A 16,360-nucleotide genomic window follows, 5' to 3' on the forward strand; every position below is an offset into this window, starting at 1 on the left:
CCTATGCAATACGACCTACTGTAGAAGCGGAACTGGAAGCGCTAGAACGTTCAGGTGTACTGTCTAAGGTAGATTGGAGTGAATGGGCTACGCCCATTGTTCCCGTTATGAAACGTCCTTCGAGCAACAAGCCAGGAGAACCAGGGAAGGTTCGCATCCGTGGAGATTTCAAAATCACCATTAATCCGGTGCTTCACACGGTGCAGTATCCGCTTCCGCGGATTGAGGATATTTTTGCTTCGTTGTCTGGCGGGAAACACTTCACCAAGATAGACCTGGCGCAGGCGTACTTGCAGATGGAGGTTGAAGAAGAGTCACGCCAATACCTCACGATCAACACGCATCGAGGTTTGTACCGGTACAATAGGCTAGTTTTTGGAGTGGCATCGGCTCCGGCAATTTGGCAGAGGGCCATGGAGCAGGTATTACAGGGAATTCCAGGCACACAATGTTACCTGGACGATATTCTGATTACAGGTGATGGTGATGAAGAACACCTCGCAAACTTGGAACTGGTGCTCAACAGACTGAAAGAGTATGGACTTAGAGTTAATCGGCAGAAATGTGAGTTCTTCCAGAAGCGGATCTCGTACTGTGGTCATGTCATTGACAGACAGGGCCCACCTGATAAAAGCCACTCGCCCCTTCGAGCGCCTGAGCGTTGATTTTAAAGGGCCTCTCCCCTCCTCCGACCGCAATGTGTACTTCCTCAATATTATTGATGAGTACTCCCGTTTCCCGTTCGCCATCCCCTGCCCGGACATGACCAGTGCCACGGTCATTAAATGTCTGAACGACCTCTTCACCCTGTTCGGTTTCCCCAGCTATATCCATAGCGACCGGGGCTCATCGTTTATGAGCGACGAACTCCGTCAGTACCTGCTAACTAGGGGTATTGCCACAAGCAGGACCACCAGTTACAACCCCCGGGGGAACGGACAGGTGGAAAGAGAAAATGCGACAGTTTGGAAGGCCGCCCTGCTAGCCTTAAAGTCTAGGGGCCTTCCAACCTCCCGCTGGCAGGATGTGCTCCCTGATGCGCTCCACTCTATTCGGTCACTGCTCTGCACTGCCACTAACGCCACCCCTCATGAGAAAATGTTTGTCTTCCCAAGGAAGTCCACATCGGGGACATCGCTACCCGCCATGGCTGACGTCCCCAGGGCCGGTCCTACTGAGAAGGCACGTGAGGACCCATAAAACGGACCCCCTGGTCGAGAGGGTCGACCTCCTCCACGCCAACCCCCAGTATGCTTACATTGCATACCCGGACGGGCGGGAGGACACAGTCTCCATAAGAGACCTTGCACCCTCGGGGGCCGCAGTAACCCACTACTCACTACCAACCCCCCCCACGATCCGATATCCAGCCCCAGCAGACGGCAGGCCTGGGCCCCGCAACCCGCTCGACATCTACGAGGACGACACGCCTGTGCCGCAGCCCACGCAGGACTCGACGCCAGAAGCTCCACTACCCCTGCCGTCGCCACGCCGATCACAGCGGCAGACAAGACCTCTGGAGAGACTCCAATACACTAACTTTTAATACACTTCACCCCGCCGGACTCAATTTTAAACAAGGGGTGAATGTGGTAAACCACTGTTTGTATTCCACTGTGTACATGCCTGGACATGCCTCGGCTGACTCCTCCCACAAGTCCTAGTATAAAGGTGACTGCTCCCCAGCCCTTTGCATTTCTGGACCGGTCGACCACTCGAGGCAGACCTTCATTCTTTTGTTAATAAAAGCCTTTAGTTACTCTCTTAACTCTCAGTCTTTTATGAGTAATTGCATTTTGATCTACCATCCGGTCCATCTCCCTTTGGAAGACGGAGACCCCGTTGGTGACGCCAAAGGGAACCCTAAGGAAGTGGTAGAGGCGGCCGTTTGCCTCAAAAGCAGTATACTGGCGGTCCTCAGGGCGGATAGGGAGCTGGTGGTACGCTGATTTCAGGTCAATGGTCGAGAAGACGCGGTACTGCGCGATCTGGTTGACCATATCAGCTATGCGGGGGAGTGGGTAGGCGTCCAGCAGGGTGTAGCGATTTATTGTCTGGCTGTAGTCGATGACCAGGCGCTGCTTCTCGCCGGTCTTAACGACCACAACCTGGGCTCGCCAGGGGCTGGTGCTGCCCTCAATAATCCCTTCCTTCAGGAGCCGCTCCACTTCGGTTTTAATGAAAACCCTGTCCCCGGCACTGTATCGCCTGCTCTTTGTGGCGATGGGCTTACAGTCGGGGGTGAGGTTAGCAAACAGTGGGGGGGGGGGGGGGGTGACTCTGAGTGTGGAGAGGTTGCACCTGGTGCGCGGCGGGCAATTTGGGAGCTGCTGGCTGCGGACTGTGAGTGGGGGTAGGGGTCCACCGTACGCCATCGTAACACTTTTAAGGTGGCACTGAAAATCTAACCCCAGCAGGACGGCAGCGCAGAGGTCGGGCAGGACCAGAAGTTTAAAATGATCGTACACGGTCCCATCTACTACGAGTGTCACTACGCAGTAGCCGCCGATGTCCGCCGACTGGGACTCGGAGGCCATAGAAATCCGCTGGTGCGCAGGCAGGACTGGGAGAGAGCAACGCCGCACCGTGTCGGGGTGGATGAAGCTCTCCGTGCTCCCAGAGTCAAAAAGGCAGATTGTATCGTGGCCATTTACCTTAATGTCCATTGTGGAACTGGCCAGCTGGTGCGGTCTCGCTTGGTCCAGTGTAACGGATGCCAGCGTAGGGGTCGGTGTGTCGCTGCGGGTATCAGATGAGGCAGTGTTGGGGGCCTGCTGCGTTCCGGCTGTCGTCCAAGATGGCGGCGTCCATGATCCCCATGTGGCTGGAGGCGTCCAAAATGGCTGCTGTACCGGTGGTTCGCACATGGCCGGGGAGGCCCAAGATGGCGGCCCGCATGGCCCACACGCGGCGCTGCTGGGGTTCGGGGTGGCTTTGGCCCTGCAGACGTTAGCGTAGTGTCCCTTCTTCCCGCAGCCCGAGCAGATCGCGTTTTTCGCCGGGCAGCGCGCTCTGGGGTGTATTGCCTGGCCACAGAAGTAGCATTTCTGGCCTTGGGGCACTGCTGTCTGGCCTTGGGACACTGCTGCGGTAGTTGGGTCGTTGCTGGGGTGTGGCTGGGGTGGCACGGCGCTATGAGGCGGTCCTACCGTGTCCCAGGCTGTCATTCCCCGCGGCGTCCACGGTGCAGAGGAGTAGGCATCCATGCCCCGGTAGGCTGCATCCAATGATAGTGCGAGTTCAGAGGCCTTGTTGAGGTCGAGGTCACTCTGCTCCAACAGTCGCTGTCGGGTGTAATTGGATCTGTGGCCCGCTACAAAAGCGTCCCGGATAAGTTCCTCTGTGTACACGGCGGCCTTTACATCCTTACAACCACAGGCCCGGCCAAGCACAGACAGTGCCTGAAGGTATTCCACGGCCGATTCCCCAGGTTGTTGTTTACGACTCCCCAGAAGGTGCCTGGCGTACACTTCGTTCACTGGGCGCGTGTACTGGTCCTTGAGGAGCTTGATAGCGTCCGCGAACAAGGTCGAGTCTTGGATGACCGAGTACACTCGGTGGTTCACTTTGGAGGTCAGGACATCCAGTTTGTCCTCGTCCGATTTGATTGCTGCGGAGGCAGTCAGGAATTTTTCGAAACACTTAAGCCAGTGAGTAAACTTGGTGGATGAGTCCGCCTCCCGATGATCTAAGTCCAGGCATGCTGGTGTGAGGATCTTCTCCATTATAAAAATTTTGTTAATAAAATTGATGCGCTATCAATTACTCATAAAAGACTGAGAGTTAAGAGAGTAACTAAAGGCTTTTATTAACAAAAGAATGAAGGTCTGCCTCGAGTGGTCGACCGGTCCAGAAATACAAAGGGCTGGGGAGCAGTCACCTTTATACTAGGACTTGTGGGAGGAGTCAGCCGAGGCATGTCCAGGCATGTACACAGTGGAATACAAACAGTGGTTTACCACACTGTGGTCATGTCATTGACCGGGAGGGGCTTCATAAGTCTCCTGACAAGATAGAGGCAGTTGTAAAGGCTCCCGCTCCGGATAATGTCTCTCAGTTGAGGTCGTTTCTAGGATTGATTAACTATTACCATAAATTTCTACCAAATCTATCCACGGTACTGCACCCGCTAAACGCTCTTTTACAGAAGGGGGTACCATGGGAATGGAGCGAAAACTGTAAGAAGGCATTTCGCAAAAGCAAAGAATTGATCACCTCAGAGGAAGTGTTGGCTCACTTCAACCCGACACTGCCTATTCGGTTGGCTTGTGATGCTTCTCCATATGGTATTGGGGCAGTACTCTCACGCAAGTTGCCAAATGGCACGGAAAGGCCAGTCGCGTTTGCATCCAGATCATTGACCTCTGCTGAGCGCAACTATGCGCAGATCGATAGGGAGGCTCTCAGCCTTGTATGGGGAGTGAAGAAGTTTAATCATTACCTGCAGGGCCAAAAATTCACAGTTCTGACAGACCATCAGCCGTTGGTATCCATTTTTAACCCTAAGAAGGGTGTTTCAGTGATGACAGCACAGCGTCTCCAGAGATGGTCCCTTTTCCTAGGGGCACATCAATATCAAATAGAATTCAAAGGTACGAAGCAGCATGGCAATGCTGATGGGCTGTCGCGCCTGCCACTACCTGAAGAAGAAGAAACGACGAAAGTTGACCCTGTTGAGTTATTTCATTCGACCATCATCGAGTGTTTACCAGCCACCAATGCAAGTATTGAAAGAGAAACCAGGAACGACCCGACACTATCCAGAGTCTACAAGGTGACAGTGAAAGGATGGCCAACACGTGGTGATCCTCTGTTACCGGCATTCTCGGCAAGGCGAGACCAGCTGTCCGTCTGCCATGGTACTTTGATGTACGGGACAAGAGTGATTATTCCTCCCAAGTTAAGGGAAAGAGTTCTAAAAGAATTGCATGAAGGTCATCTGGGGGGAGTTAAGATGAAAAGTCTTGCTAGGGCTTATGTATGGTGGCCGGGTATTGACCAACAGTTAGAGGAGTTGACGAAAAGCTGCGCTGGGTGCCAAAAAGTGCAAAATGCACCTCCGATCGCACCACTACACCCATGGGAATGGCCTTCAGCCCCATGGCAACACGTACATATTGACTTTGCTGGTCCATTCATGGACTCCATGTTCCTAATTGCGGTGGACGCACATTCTAAATGGCCAGAAGTGATCAAGATGAATACCAATACTTCAGAAAAGACAATTGCGGTGTTAAGAACAATATTCGCAAGGAACGGATTGCCAGAACAGATCTGTTCGGACAACGGACCACAGTTCGTGTCGGAAGAATTCCAAAAATTCTTAAAGAAGAATGGGGTGCAACATTATACCTCTGCCCCATATCATCTGGCGACAAACGGGTTGGCCGAGAGATTTGTCCAAACATTCAAAAAGGCAATAAAGGCCATGAACGATGATCAGATTCCGCTACAGCACAAGGTGGACAATTTCCTAATGGCATATCGAAACGCCACTCATGCAGTGACTAACCAAAGTCCTGCCATGATGTTTTATAACAGGATGTTGCGGTCCAGGTTGGACTTGTTAAAACCAAATGTGCGGAGGGAAGTGGAAAACAAACAGTTCCGGCATATTAATAACAAGACCACTCGAAGTTTCGACGTAGGACAACCAGTGTTGGCAAGGGGCTATGGAAACGAAAAATGGCAGTCCGGAACAATTCGGGCCAGACAAGGACCTCTAATGTACACAGTAGATATTGGTAACAATGTGATAAGGCGTCATGCGGATCAACTGGTAGAATCGAGAGCAAGGGTCGAACCCATGGTTGCGACAGAGACAACTGTGGAAGACGTTAATGAACCTGAAGCATCTACCTCGGCAAGGAATGTACCTGAGGATGATAACACCCAATGCATGGGAGACCAACTAGAGGAGTCACCTCAGCAACAGGAATCAGAGACCACTGAAAGGCGTTATCCAAACCGAATCAGAAGGCCTCCTGAGAGACTGAACCTTTGAACTGTTTATACCTGAAGTTATATTATGTTATGTTAAATGGGGATATGACTGTTAAGCTAAAAAGGGAGGATTGTGGTGTATGTAACCTGTTCCACCTTAAGAGAACTTAAGCCTGTTCCACCTTAAGAGATGTACTACTTTCTCTGGCTGCTGTATACGTAATACCGGTGGTGACCACCGGTATATAAGCACTGTGTAGTAATATTGTATTTTAGTATAGTCCTGACCTCCAACCAGTAAAGACCTGTTAAACTTTAATCTTGTAGTCTGTGTTAGTAATTACAACTAGAACACACAGACTTAACAGAAATAGTCCAAATTAAAGACAATGAAGCTGTTACCAGTGTCCATTGACAAGATATTTCAGTTACATTGTCCCAAAAACTAATCATAGACCCAAACATGCCATTGCTCGAAAAGGGCATGCTTTTACCCCCATTCGAGACAATTGAATAATTTCCTCCCCTTTCTAATCCAGCCCCCTTGAGGTAAAGGCCAACATTCCATTAATCTTTTTCATTGCTTTTTTGTACCTGTCAACTAGCTTTAAATGATTTATGATTTAGTGTCAGCTGTGGCTCAGTGGGTAGCACGCTTGCCTCCATTCAGAATGTTGTAGGTTCAAGTCCCCACTCCAGGGACTTGAGCACATAAAGCTAGGCTGACACCCCAGTGCAGTGCTGAGGGAGTGCTGCACTGTCGGAGGTGCCGTCTTTCGGATGAGACGTTAAACCGAGGCCCCGTCTGCTCTCTCAGGAGGATGTAAAAGATCCCATGGCACTATTTTGAAGAAGAGCAGGGGAGTTATTCCCGGTGTCCTGGGGCCAATATTTATCCCTCAACCAACATCACTAAAACAGATTATCTGGCCATTATCACATTGCTGTTTGTGGGACCTTGCTGTGCGCAAATTGGCTGCCGCGTTTCCCACGTTACAACAGTGACGTACACTTTTTAAAAAGTACTTAATTGGCTTTGGGGCGTCCGGTGGTCGTGAAAGGCGCTATATAAATGCAAGTCTTGCTTTCTTTCTTACTTGGAATCCCAAATCGCTTTGCTCCTCTACAGTTCCTAGTTTCTCACCATTTAGAAATTTCTGTTCAACAGGCCTCCAATACTCACCCAAGTAACCATGGGTGAGCTTACACAGTCCGTGTCAGTGGGATATTTGATGCCGAGGGTATCGCTACTGATCCCCATCCTGTCCTCCAGGGGGGGCATTGGGGCAAACTGTGCTGCTGCCCATACGACCCATGCAGAGACCAGCTAACACAGATCAGCAATTGAACCGGGGGGCCTTCCTGATCGGTGCGACTCGGTGCAGCAGTGACTAGTGTATTTATCACCTGGCCCTCAAGATAGCACTAATAATCATTTTTTTTCCAAGTGTTGCATTTCAAAATTACAGTTAACCCATTCACATTGGCCCAGAAATTCAGGTCGGAGGCTTCCCGTGCAAGCCTCCGACCTGCATTTACCTTGCGCGCCGGCTGTTGAGCTGTGGGCCCGCGTGGAATTCTGATCCTGGGCCTGCTCCAACTGCCGGCGCGCAGTGCTTGCGTATCCCAGGGGCGCAGTTCGTTCGAAGCGTCCCCTGGGATCACGTGGGCCATGGAGAGCCAATGGCAGCAGGGAATGCGTCATTCATAAGTTTGACAGGAAGGGCTGTCAAACTTATAAATACTATAAGCCCCAAAACATCACTAAATCTTCAAATAATTTTTTTTTTAAATCACATTTTTAAAATTACATGAAATAACTTTTACACAATAATTTAAATTTTTGAAAAAAATAATTTTATTTTCTAACGGGGCTAAAAATAAACTTACCTTTCTTTAAAGTATTTAAAAATAATAAACCTGTGGAAAAAATGTTTTAATTTTAATTAATTCACCACTTACCTTGTAAAAAGCAGGCCTTGCGACTGCTTTTTATATGTCTAACTTCTGGAGACTTACCCTCCCGGGAAAACCTGCAAAAAAAACGCAAGTTCGATGCGCACGCGCAGCCTCTCCTGCGCACGTGTTCGACCTCTGAACCCCTTCTTTCAGGGGACCGGAAGTGCCGGTTTCCCACGCATGCGCAGTGCATGCTCGAAACCGGCACTTCCATCGGGCCTACAGGTGAATACCCCGTGCGTACTCACCCATGGAGACCCGAATTTCTGGGCCATTATTATTGTAAAATAAAAATAGCCTAAAGAGTAAAAGCATTGCAAGAAGTGCAGGAGCCTTAGCTCTCTGCATTCCTCTGTGCCTCTTTAATTTGGTTTCTAACAGAGTTGTAACTTGGGCTGCCTAACGGTCGTGCCTGATGGCCATAGTTATGATTTTCACCAGTTTTCGGTTGCAATCCCAGCTTTAATATGGCAGTCCCTACTCCATTAACCTGACATCAATTTCACACACTATCCTTATGACCTCTCCAACTTAGTGGAAATTATTGGAATATAGAATTATGGTAAGTTTTGTACTGATGTCCATTGGGAACTGGGTTTATTTTTTTTTCATTCACAGGATGTGGGCGGCGCTGGCAAGGCCAGCATTTATTGCCCATCTCTCATTGTCCTTGAGAAGGTGGTGGTGAGCCACCTTCTTGAACCGCTGCAGTCCGTGTGGTGAAGGTACGCCCACAGTGCTGTTAGGGAGGGAGTTCTAGGATTTTGGCCCAGCGACGATGAAGGATCGGCGATATACTTCCAAGTCAGGATGGTGTGTGACTTGGAGGGGAATTTGGAGGTGGTGGTGTTCCCATGCGCCTGCTGCCCTTTTCCTTCTAGGCGGTAGAGGTCACGGGCTTGGGAGGTGCTGTCGAAGAAGCCTTGGCGAGTTGCTGCAGTGCATCTTGTAGATGGTACACACTGCAGCCAAGGTACGCCGGTGGTGGAGAGAGTGAATGTTTAAGGTGGTGGATGGGGTGCCAATCAAGCGGGCTGCTTTGTCCTGGATGGTGTCGAGCTTCTTGAGTGTTGTTGGAGCTGCACTCATCCAGGCAAGTGGAGAATATTCCATCTCACTCCTGACTTGTGCCTTGTAGATGGTGGAAAGGCTTTGGGGAGTCAGGAGGTGGGACACTCGCTGCGGAATACCCAGGCTCTGACCTGCTCTTGTTACCACAGTATTTATGTGGCTGGTCCAGTTCATTTTCTGGTCAATGGTGACCCCCAGGATGTAAACAGTGGGGGATTCAATGATAGGAATGCCATAATATAGCCCAAGCTTTTTTTACTTAGCACACTGAGGAAAAGATTTTGTCTCACATGCCCATCCTAAATCAACAGTCTGGATTCAGAATATTATTTTTTTTAATTCCACCCACTGCACTGCACAGTCCTTAATTTTATTCTGTTTTCAATATCCAGGGGGACCTTGTATAGAAGACTCAAGAATTTCAATGCAGCCATTGATGACTATCTCTTCGTCTTGGACACTATAAGCAACACGGAGCAGAGTGACACCTACCTGGAGACTCAGAGACATCTCCTTCTGACCTACAATGACTTTGCCGTGCACTGCTACCACAAAGAGTATTTCGAGGAGGCAATTCTCCTCTTAAACCTGAGTATCAGGGGAGAGAAGCAGCAAAAGGGATTGTATGTTAACCGAGGGGGTAAGGATTATTTGTATTGTCTTCCAGCTCATAATGCCAGACGCCACTTGCGCTAAGGGGAGAATATGGTTCACAGGGGTCTGCATCTGCAGAGCTTCCGTGAATGGCTTCAGAATGTACCAGTATGTCCAGTCAAGAAGCAGAATTATGTTAAAGAGCAAACTCTTAACTGTCATCCTGTGGTAAGCACCTTGCTATTTCCAGTTATGATTCTAGCAGTTTCTGGAAATAACAGAAACCAAATACCACTTATGTCAAAATGTCAGTTTGTCGCTTTCAATTATTTTACCATCTTCTGAAGACAAAGAACGTCAGTTCCATTACTTCAAAGGCTGTTACTACACAGATGAAAACATTTTTGGCTGCAATGGTTAGCTCTGTGAAAATGCAACACGTACAACACAACAGCATACATAAAAGGTGAAATGAAATATATTGAACTAGCACACGATTACTGTCTGAGAAATAGAGGACCTAAAATGAACAGGGCATAAAGTGTTCACTGAAGCTCCTTTAATCAATTAAAAGTCGACCTGACTATGTTCAAGATACTCTTAACACTTCTTTACCTTTGACCCAAGTAGCTATCAGTATGTTAAATTTCTATGGCATTGCTGCATTGCATTTATAGAATGTGTTTGGTACTACTGATTTTAAAGAGTTTAGTGAGTATTTGCACAGACAGCACGACACTATATAAAGGTAAGGAATAAACACCAAATAACAGAGTCCTGAGAGTAACAGCAAGGTACAAATCCAACCAAGGGGTCTGCATGACATAAGTGTAAATGTGAAGCATGAGTGAATTCTAAACAACTGAATCCCAAGATTAGATTGCAGTTTGAAATTGCTCCCACCCACAGATGTACTTTTAGCAATTTTACGTAATAATGTCTATGTGATATATCTTATATATATATAAAGTGGTTGGTTTGTCTGTCTGTTTGTCTGTCTGTCTGTCTGTCTGTATGTCTGTCTGTCCGCTATACACTCAAAAGTTATAGAGCGTACCTACACACATGTTATATCAAAAGAAAGCTTATCATTAGGGGAGTCTAATAGGCATATTTACTTTTTGGTCAGACAAAAATTGTTCGGACAGTATACAAAAAAGGTTCAAAAAACGGCAACATTCTGCTCATTAGCGTTGAGTGACGTGCTGGTTGACCAATCGTACAGGGGATTAACCTGATGGTTGACCAATCGGTGCGTCACGGGGGGCTTTCATTGCGTGTGTGGGCGGGCCTAATCCTTCTGAGCTGAGGTGAGTGGCCGCCATCTTGATTCCTAACTATTGATTTATTTTTCCCACTTTCTGTGTGTTTATTTTGAAATATAGATTTCCAGCAAAAAAAAGTTGCTTTTAAAACAAAAAAAAATCCTTTTGCAAAGGGGACTCGGGCTTTCCCCCCCTCGGCGGTGGATGAGCTGCCTGCAGGCCTCAGGCCTCAAAGCCTCGGCCTCTCCTCGCCAGCCACGCCCGAGCTAGGCACCGCCCATCCCCCTGGGCCCGCCCCGCGATCGCCGCCATCTTGGTAAAGGCTGGCGGGGCGGGACTGAGCCGAGCGTAGCCATCACCGCCATCTTGGTAAAGGCTGGCGGGGCGGGAGACAGCGCATGCGTGAACGCCGGCGGCGGCCCAGAGCGCGACCTGAGCTAAGGTGAGTCCGGCCGGGCCTCACGTGCTAGGCCGCACACCGGCCGGCCGAGGCGCTGATCCGCACATGGGGGCTTCGGGTCACCGCGTCCGGGCTCTGAGGAAAGGGAGAGAGGGAGGGGAGGGAGGGAGAGAGAGGAAATCAGGGAGTGACAGGGGGAGGGAGAGGGGGGGAGGGAGGGGGGAGGGAGAGGAGAGGGGGGAGGGAGGGGGGAGGGAGAGGAGAGGGGGGAGGGAGAGGAGAGGGGGAGGGAGGGAGAGGAGAGGGGGAGGGAGGGGAGAGGGGAGGGAGAGAGGGAGAGGGGAGGGAGAGGGGAGGGAGGGAGAGAGAGTAAAGCAGGGGGAGGGAGAGAGAGCGGGGAGGGAGAGGGGTAGGGAGAGAGAGGGGGGAGAGAGAGGGGGAGGGAGGGAGAGGGGGAGGGAGGGAGAGGGGAGGTGGAGGAGAGAGAGAGGAGAGGGGGAGGGAGGGAGAGGAGAGGGGAGGGAGGGAGAGGAGAGGGGGAGGGAGAGAGGGGAGGGAGAGGGGAGGGAGGGAAGCAGGGGGAGGGAGAGAGAGCGGGGAGGGGGAGGGAGAGAGAGGGGGGGAGAGAGGGGGAGGGAGGGAGGGAGAGGAGAGGGGGAGGGAGGGAGAGGAGAGGTGGAGGGAGGGAGAGGAGAGGGGGAGGGAGGGAGGGGGGGGGAGGGAGGGAGGGAGGGAGAGGAGAGGGGAGGGAAGGGGGGGAGGAGAGGCAGGGAGGGAGAGGAGGAGGGGAGGGAGGAGAGAGAGTAAAGCAGGGAGAGACAGGGGGGAGGAGAGAGAGGGTGAGGAGGGAAAGAGTGAGGGGGGGGGAAGAGTGAGGGGAGGGAGGGGAGGAGAGCTCACCTTCTTCCTTCCTTCCTTCCTTCGCAGGGGTCCATCGGGCCAGGCCTGAAGCGCTCCTTCCCCCCCTCTCTCTCCAGGCTAATCCCGAACTAAATCCAGCAGTCTCTCTCTCTCTCTTCCCCCCCGTCTCTCTCTTCTCCCCCCAGTCTCTCTCTCCTCCCCAGTCTCTCTCTCTCTCACTTCCAACAACAACATGCCCTCAGAAAACCCTTGGCACCGCCGGGCACTCCAGCTAGTATTTTATATAGAGTGCATTCATTTGCACAGCGAAGAGGTTTATTCATTTTTTATTTGGCAATAAGAATAAAAGACAATCTTTCCTATTAAAGCGTAGCCTTATTCTTGCCCTATTTGTGCATGTCACCCTTTAACTTCTAGCTTCGGCCTTGGGGCCCCGGCCCCCTTACGCTAATATTGTGTACTAGACCCTGACCACCCCCCACTGGGTGAGATTGGTGGTGTTCCCAATACCCCGTTGATATTAATTACAGGACCACCCCTCCCCCTCCCAGATGAAAATTTACTTGTCTACCCTCTGAGGTAGTTTCTCTCCATTTTCTCCCTCCTTTCCCTCCACGATCACCTTTCACTCCTCTCCCCTATCCCACTCACCCCCACTCCCTGGGGAGAATGGTTATCTCTGAGGTGGACTGTAAGCAACTTCAGGAGGAAGGTGACAGGTTAGTAGATTGGGTAGATAGCTAGTAGATTAAATTCCTCACAGACAAATGTGAGAGGTTACATTTTGGGAGAAGGAATGAGAAAATAAATAAACACTAAATGGTAGAATTTTATAAGTAGTGGAGGAGACTTAAGGGTTCAGAAACATGTGGGTGAAAAATTGGGTTGCGCCGAGCGCCCCGAAAAAAATTAGCGCCCCCACGCCCCAAGAGGGAGGAGGGGTGCTACTGGAAAAATGTGTTACTACGGCCTCCACTATTAACAACACAAATTGGGAGGAGATTCAATGTTTTCTTCCCATTTATTATAAAATGAATCAAAATATATTGCACTGCCAGATGAGTGGATATATATATATATAAATAAATAAATAAAAATAATGTAGTAAATATATGCTTTTTTATTTTTTATCCTTGAGCGATGTAAGGAACATGAAGCAGAATACTTATAATCTTGATGAGATGTCTGGTTTAATTTTCATTCAGATTGTTTCCTCAAGCAATGTCAGCTGGACTTTGCATTATTAGACTACGAGCAAGCTCAGGAGCTAGATCCTAAGGACTGGCGTATACAGATCCGCATCGCTGCGATAAACAACGAGAAAGGACTCCTGGAGTATGAGAACAGGTAGCAGTATTTTCCCTTCGCCAATATGCTGGATGTCCCTTCTGTGCCATGTGGTGATCAGATCGCAGGATGAAATGTTTTCCACTTTGCAGTTAGTGACGGCAATGTGTAATCTCAAGCTACTTGAAATGTAAATCATAAGCACATACGAACCAGGAGCAGGAGTTGGCCATTCGGCCCTTTGAGCCTGCTCTGCCATTCAGTAAGATCATGGCTGACCTTCTACCGCAACTCCCCTTTCCCGCACTATCTCCTATTCTCTTGGTTCCCTTAGTATCCAAAAATCTATCGATCTCTGTCTTGTATACACTCAACGACTGAGCCTCCACATTCAATCTATCAAATCTATCAGTCAGCGGTAATGTTCCCCTGGCAGTTACCTCAAGAATGTACTTTGTTACACGCATTTCTTTTTGTCTTTTGCCTTTCCCAGTGAGGTTAGCGTATTAGTGCCAAATTTAAAAGGTCAGATTTTTGCAGGGATATTACCAGAACTGGAGTGAAAAACTGCAGTAGCATATTACAAACCGAATTTCTCCAGAAGGAATCAGAATTTGATGGTAGCAGAATACCAGATGGGTTTGAGTAAACTATTAGAACTTAGCTTTTTTTTAAATATGCGCAAGCTTCGCTACAGGGAATAACAGCAGTATGGCTGCCATCCCATCTCCAGCATTACAGTATGAACTGCCTCAAATGGTGCTCTAACTGGTATTAGTTCAGTAATCACAGTCACAATAGAAAATCATAAATGTCACACTGATGCAACAGTTAGGGTCCAAACACGATGTTGAGAAACTGCAAGAAGGAGCATAACAGTGCCTAAAATCGGATGTTGCTCGCTGCTACTGTGTAATGGCGAACTAATGTTCCATTCCCCCTTTTTCTTGTGTTGACGGACATTTCTTTGCATACTGGAACAAGATTAAAGATCCCTGGATCAGGCATTTTTGTTTTAGAAACTGATTAGATTTCCCTTCATTTTTTTTTTGAACCAGGAACTACCAGCAGGCTGAGAGGCGATTTACCAGTGCCATTGACAGCAATCCGCACGTGTCCCAGTACTACCTTCATAGGGCTAAAGCGCGAGAGATCCTCCAGCACGTGACTGGTTCCCAGCAAGATGCAATCATGTCATTGTTGTTGGATATAAGAAACAAACAGGTAAATATTCAGGTCAGATCTAATACATCCTAGTAACATTAGCTGATGGTGATTGACATGAATCAGTCATTCATGAAAGAAAGACGTTTGAAATAATACTGAGTGGCCTGTGGGTGGCGCTGTCCAGGGAGAGTATAAATACTCGGGCACGGACCCAGCTTGCGCAGGACATTCTTAACAGGAACTAGTGAAGGATACAACTAGACCTCCATGTTGTAAAACAGTTGATTAAAGCTTTGTTTAATGCTTAGACCAAGTGCCTAGTAGTTTTCTTACGTCAGTGATGAAATTACAATTTTTCTGAGCCACATCATTCAGTAGCTTGATTTAGCTAGTAAACAGAAAGACTTGCATTTATATCACGACCTCAGGACGTCCCAAAGCGCTTTACAGCCAATGGAGTACTACTTTATTTGAAGTGCACTCACTGTTGTAATGTAGGAAACGCAGCAGCCAATTTGCGCTCAGCGAGGTTCCACAAACAACAATGAGATTACGACCAGATAATCTGTTCTTTTAATGATATTGGTTGAGGGATAAATATTGGCCCAGTGCACCAGGGAGAACTCCCCTGCTCTTGAGCACTCTCAACCCTTGAGTCAGAAGGCTGTGGGCTCCAGCCTCACAGCAGGACCAGAGTACAGAATCCAGGTGGATACTCCAGTGCAGTACTGAGGGAATGCTGCCCTCCTTCACACGAGATATTAAACTGCAGACCCTGTCTGTCCTTTTAAGGTAGATATTCAAGATCCCATAGAACTGTTGTTAAAAAAAAGATCTTGCTGTGTGCAAAATGGCTGCCAGGCTTGCCTGCATAACAACAGTGACCGGACATCAAAAGTAATTCCTGTGAAGCTCTTCGGGACTTCTCGCAGACACGATAAGGCACTGTATTAACGCAAGTCTTTCTTTCTAACAATCACATTGTTGTTTTGCAGTTTTCATAATTTGCTCATCTCATATTGAAATTTCTACAACATTGTAAAGAGAACGAGGGGTCACAGTCTCAGGATACGGGGTAGGACATTTAGGACTGAGATGAGGAGAAATTTCTTCACTCAGAGGGTGGTGAACCTGTGGAATTCTTGACCACAGAAGGCTGTGGAGGCCAAGTCACTGAATATATTAAGAAGGAGATAGATAGATTTCTAGACACAAAAGGCATCAAGGGGTATGGGGAGAGAGCGGGAATATGGTATTGAGATAGAGGATCAGCCATGATCATATTGAATAACGGAGCATGCTCGCAGGGCCGAATGGCCTACAACTGCTCCTATTTTTCTATGTTTCTAAAGTACAGCTTTTTTACTATTTGTAGGAAAAGATAGCAATAATTAAAATTACTCTGTACTCTTGCTTCAATCGGAGCTAATTTGATTCTTGTTCCAATCTTTATCTATTTCCTGTGTTTCACTTGAAATATTCTAAGTACATTACTGCAATTAGAATTAGGCATGATTTGCTTTTATTTATTTATTTATTTAACTATTTTAAGATTACAGCTTGTTCCAGATAATTTGGTCTTGTGTTCAATGCAAAACTTCCTCAAGCAGGTATCTCCCTAGAACCCAAAACGTGACCCATGTGCAAAGTATTTGGGGATATCAGGCTGCAGGGTAAACGATTAACCAGTTTTACCATTAAGGTATGTACCGGAAATACAAGAATCCCACCATACTCCCCCAACCTGTCCAACCAACAGTAAATACCACATTAACCTACCGCAAGATTCACACTGAAAACTATGAATCAAGAT

The 16,360-nt window shown here is 48.5% G+C and overlaps 1 protein-coding gene across 2 annotated transcripts in view; it reads left to right on the top strand.

The window, feature by feature from the left end:
* LOC147101708 (tetratricopeptide repeat protein 16-like) overlaps positions 1-16,360 on the top strand; it is a 62,202-nt gene that overhangs the window by 32,089 nt on the left and 13,753 nt on the right. For both annotated transcript variants that reach the window (XM_085965540.1, XM_085965539.1), the window contains exons 9-11: positions 9,366-9,613; positions 13,299-13,440; positions 14,439-14,604. In XM_085965540.1, coding sequence (XP_085821666.1) covers positions 9,366-9,613; positions 13,299-13,440; positions 14,439-14,604 — 556 coding nt within the window. The remainder of the gene's footprint in view (positions 1-9,365; positions 9,614-13,298; positions 13,441-14,438; positions 14,605-16,360) is intronic.

Source organism: Somniosus microcephalus, chromosome 23, assembly GCF_052327205.1.
Source record: "Somniosus microcephalus isolate GS21.2 chromosome 23, FLI_Smic_1.0, whole genome shotgun sequence".
NCBI classification, from domain to species: Eukaryota; Metazoa; Chordata; class Chondrichthyes; order Squaliformes; family Somniosidae; genus Somniosus; species Somniosus microcephalus.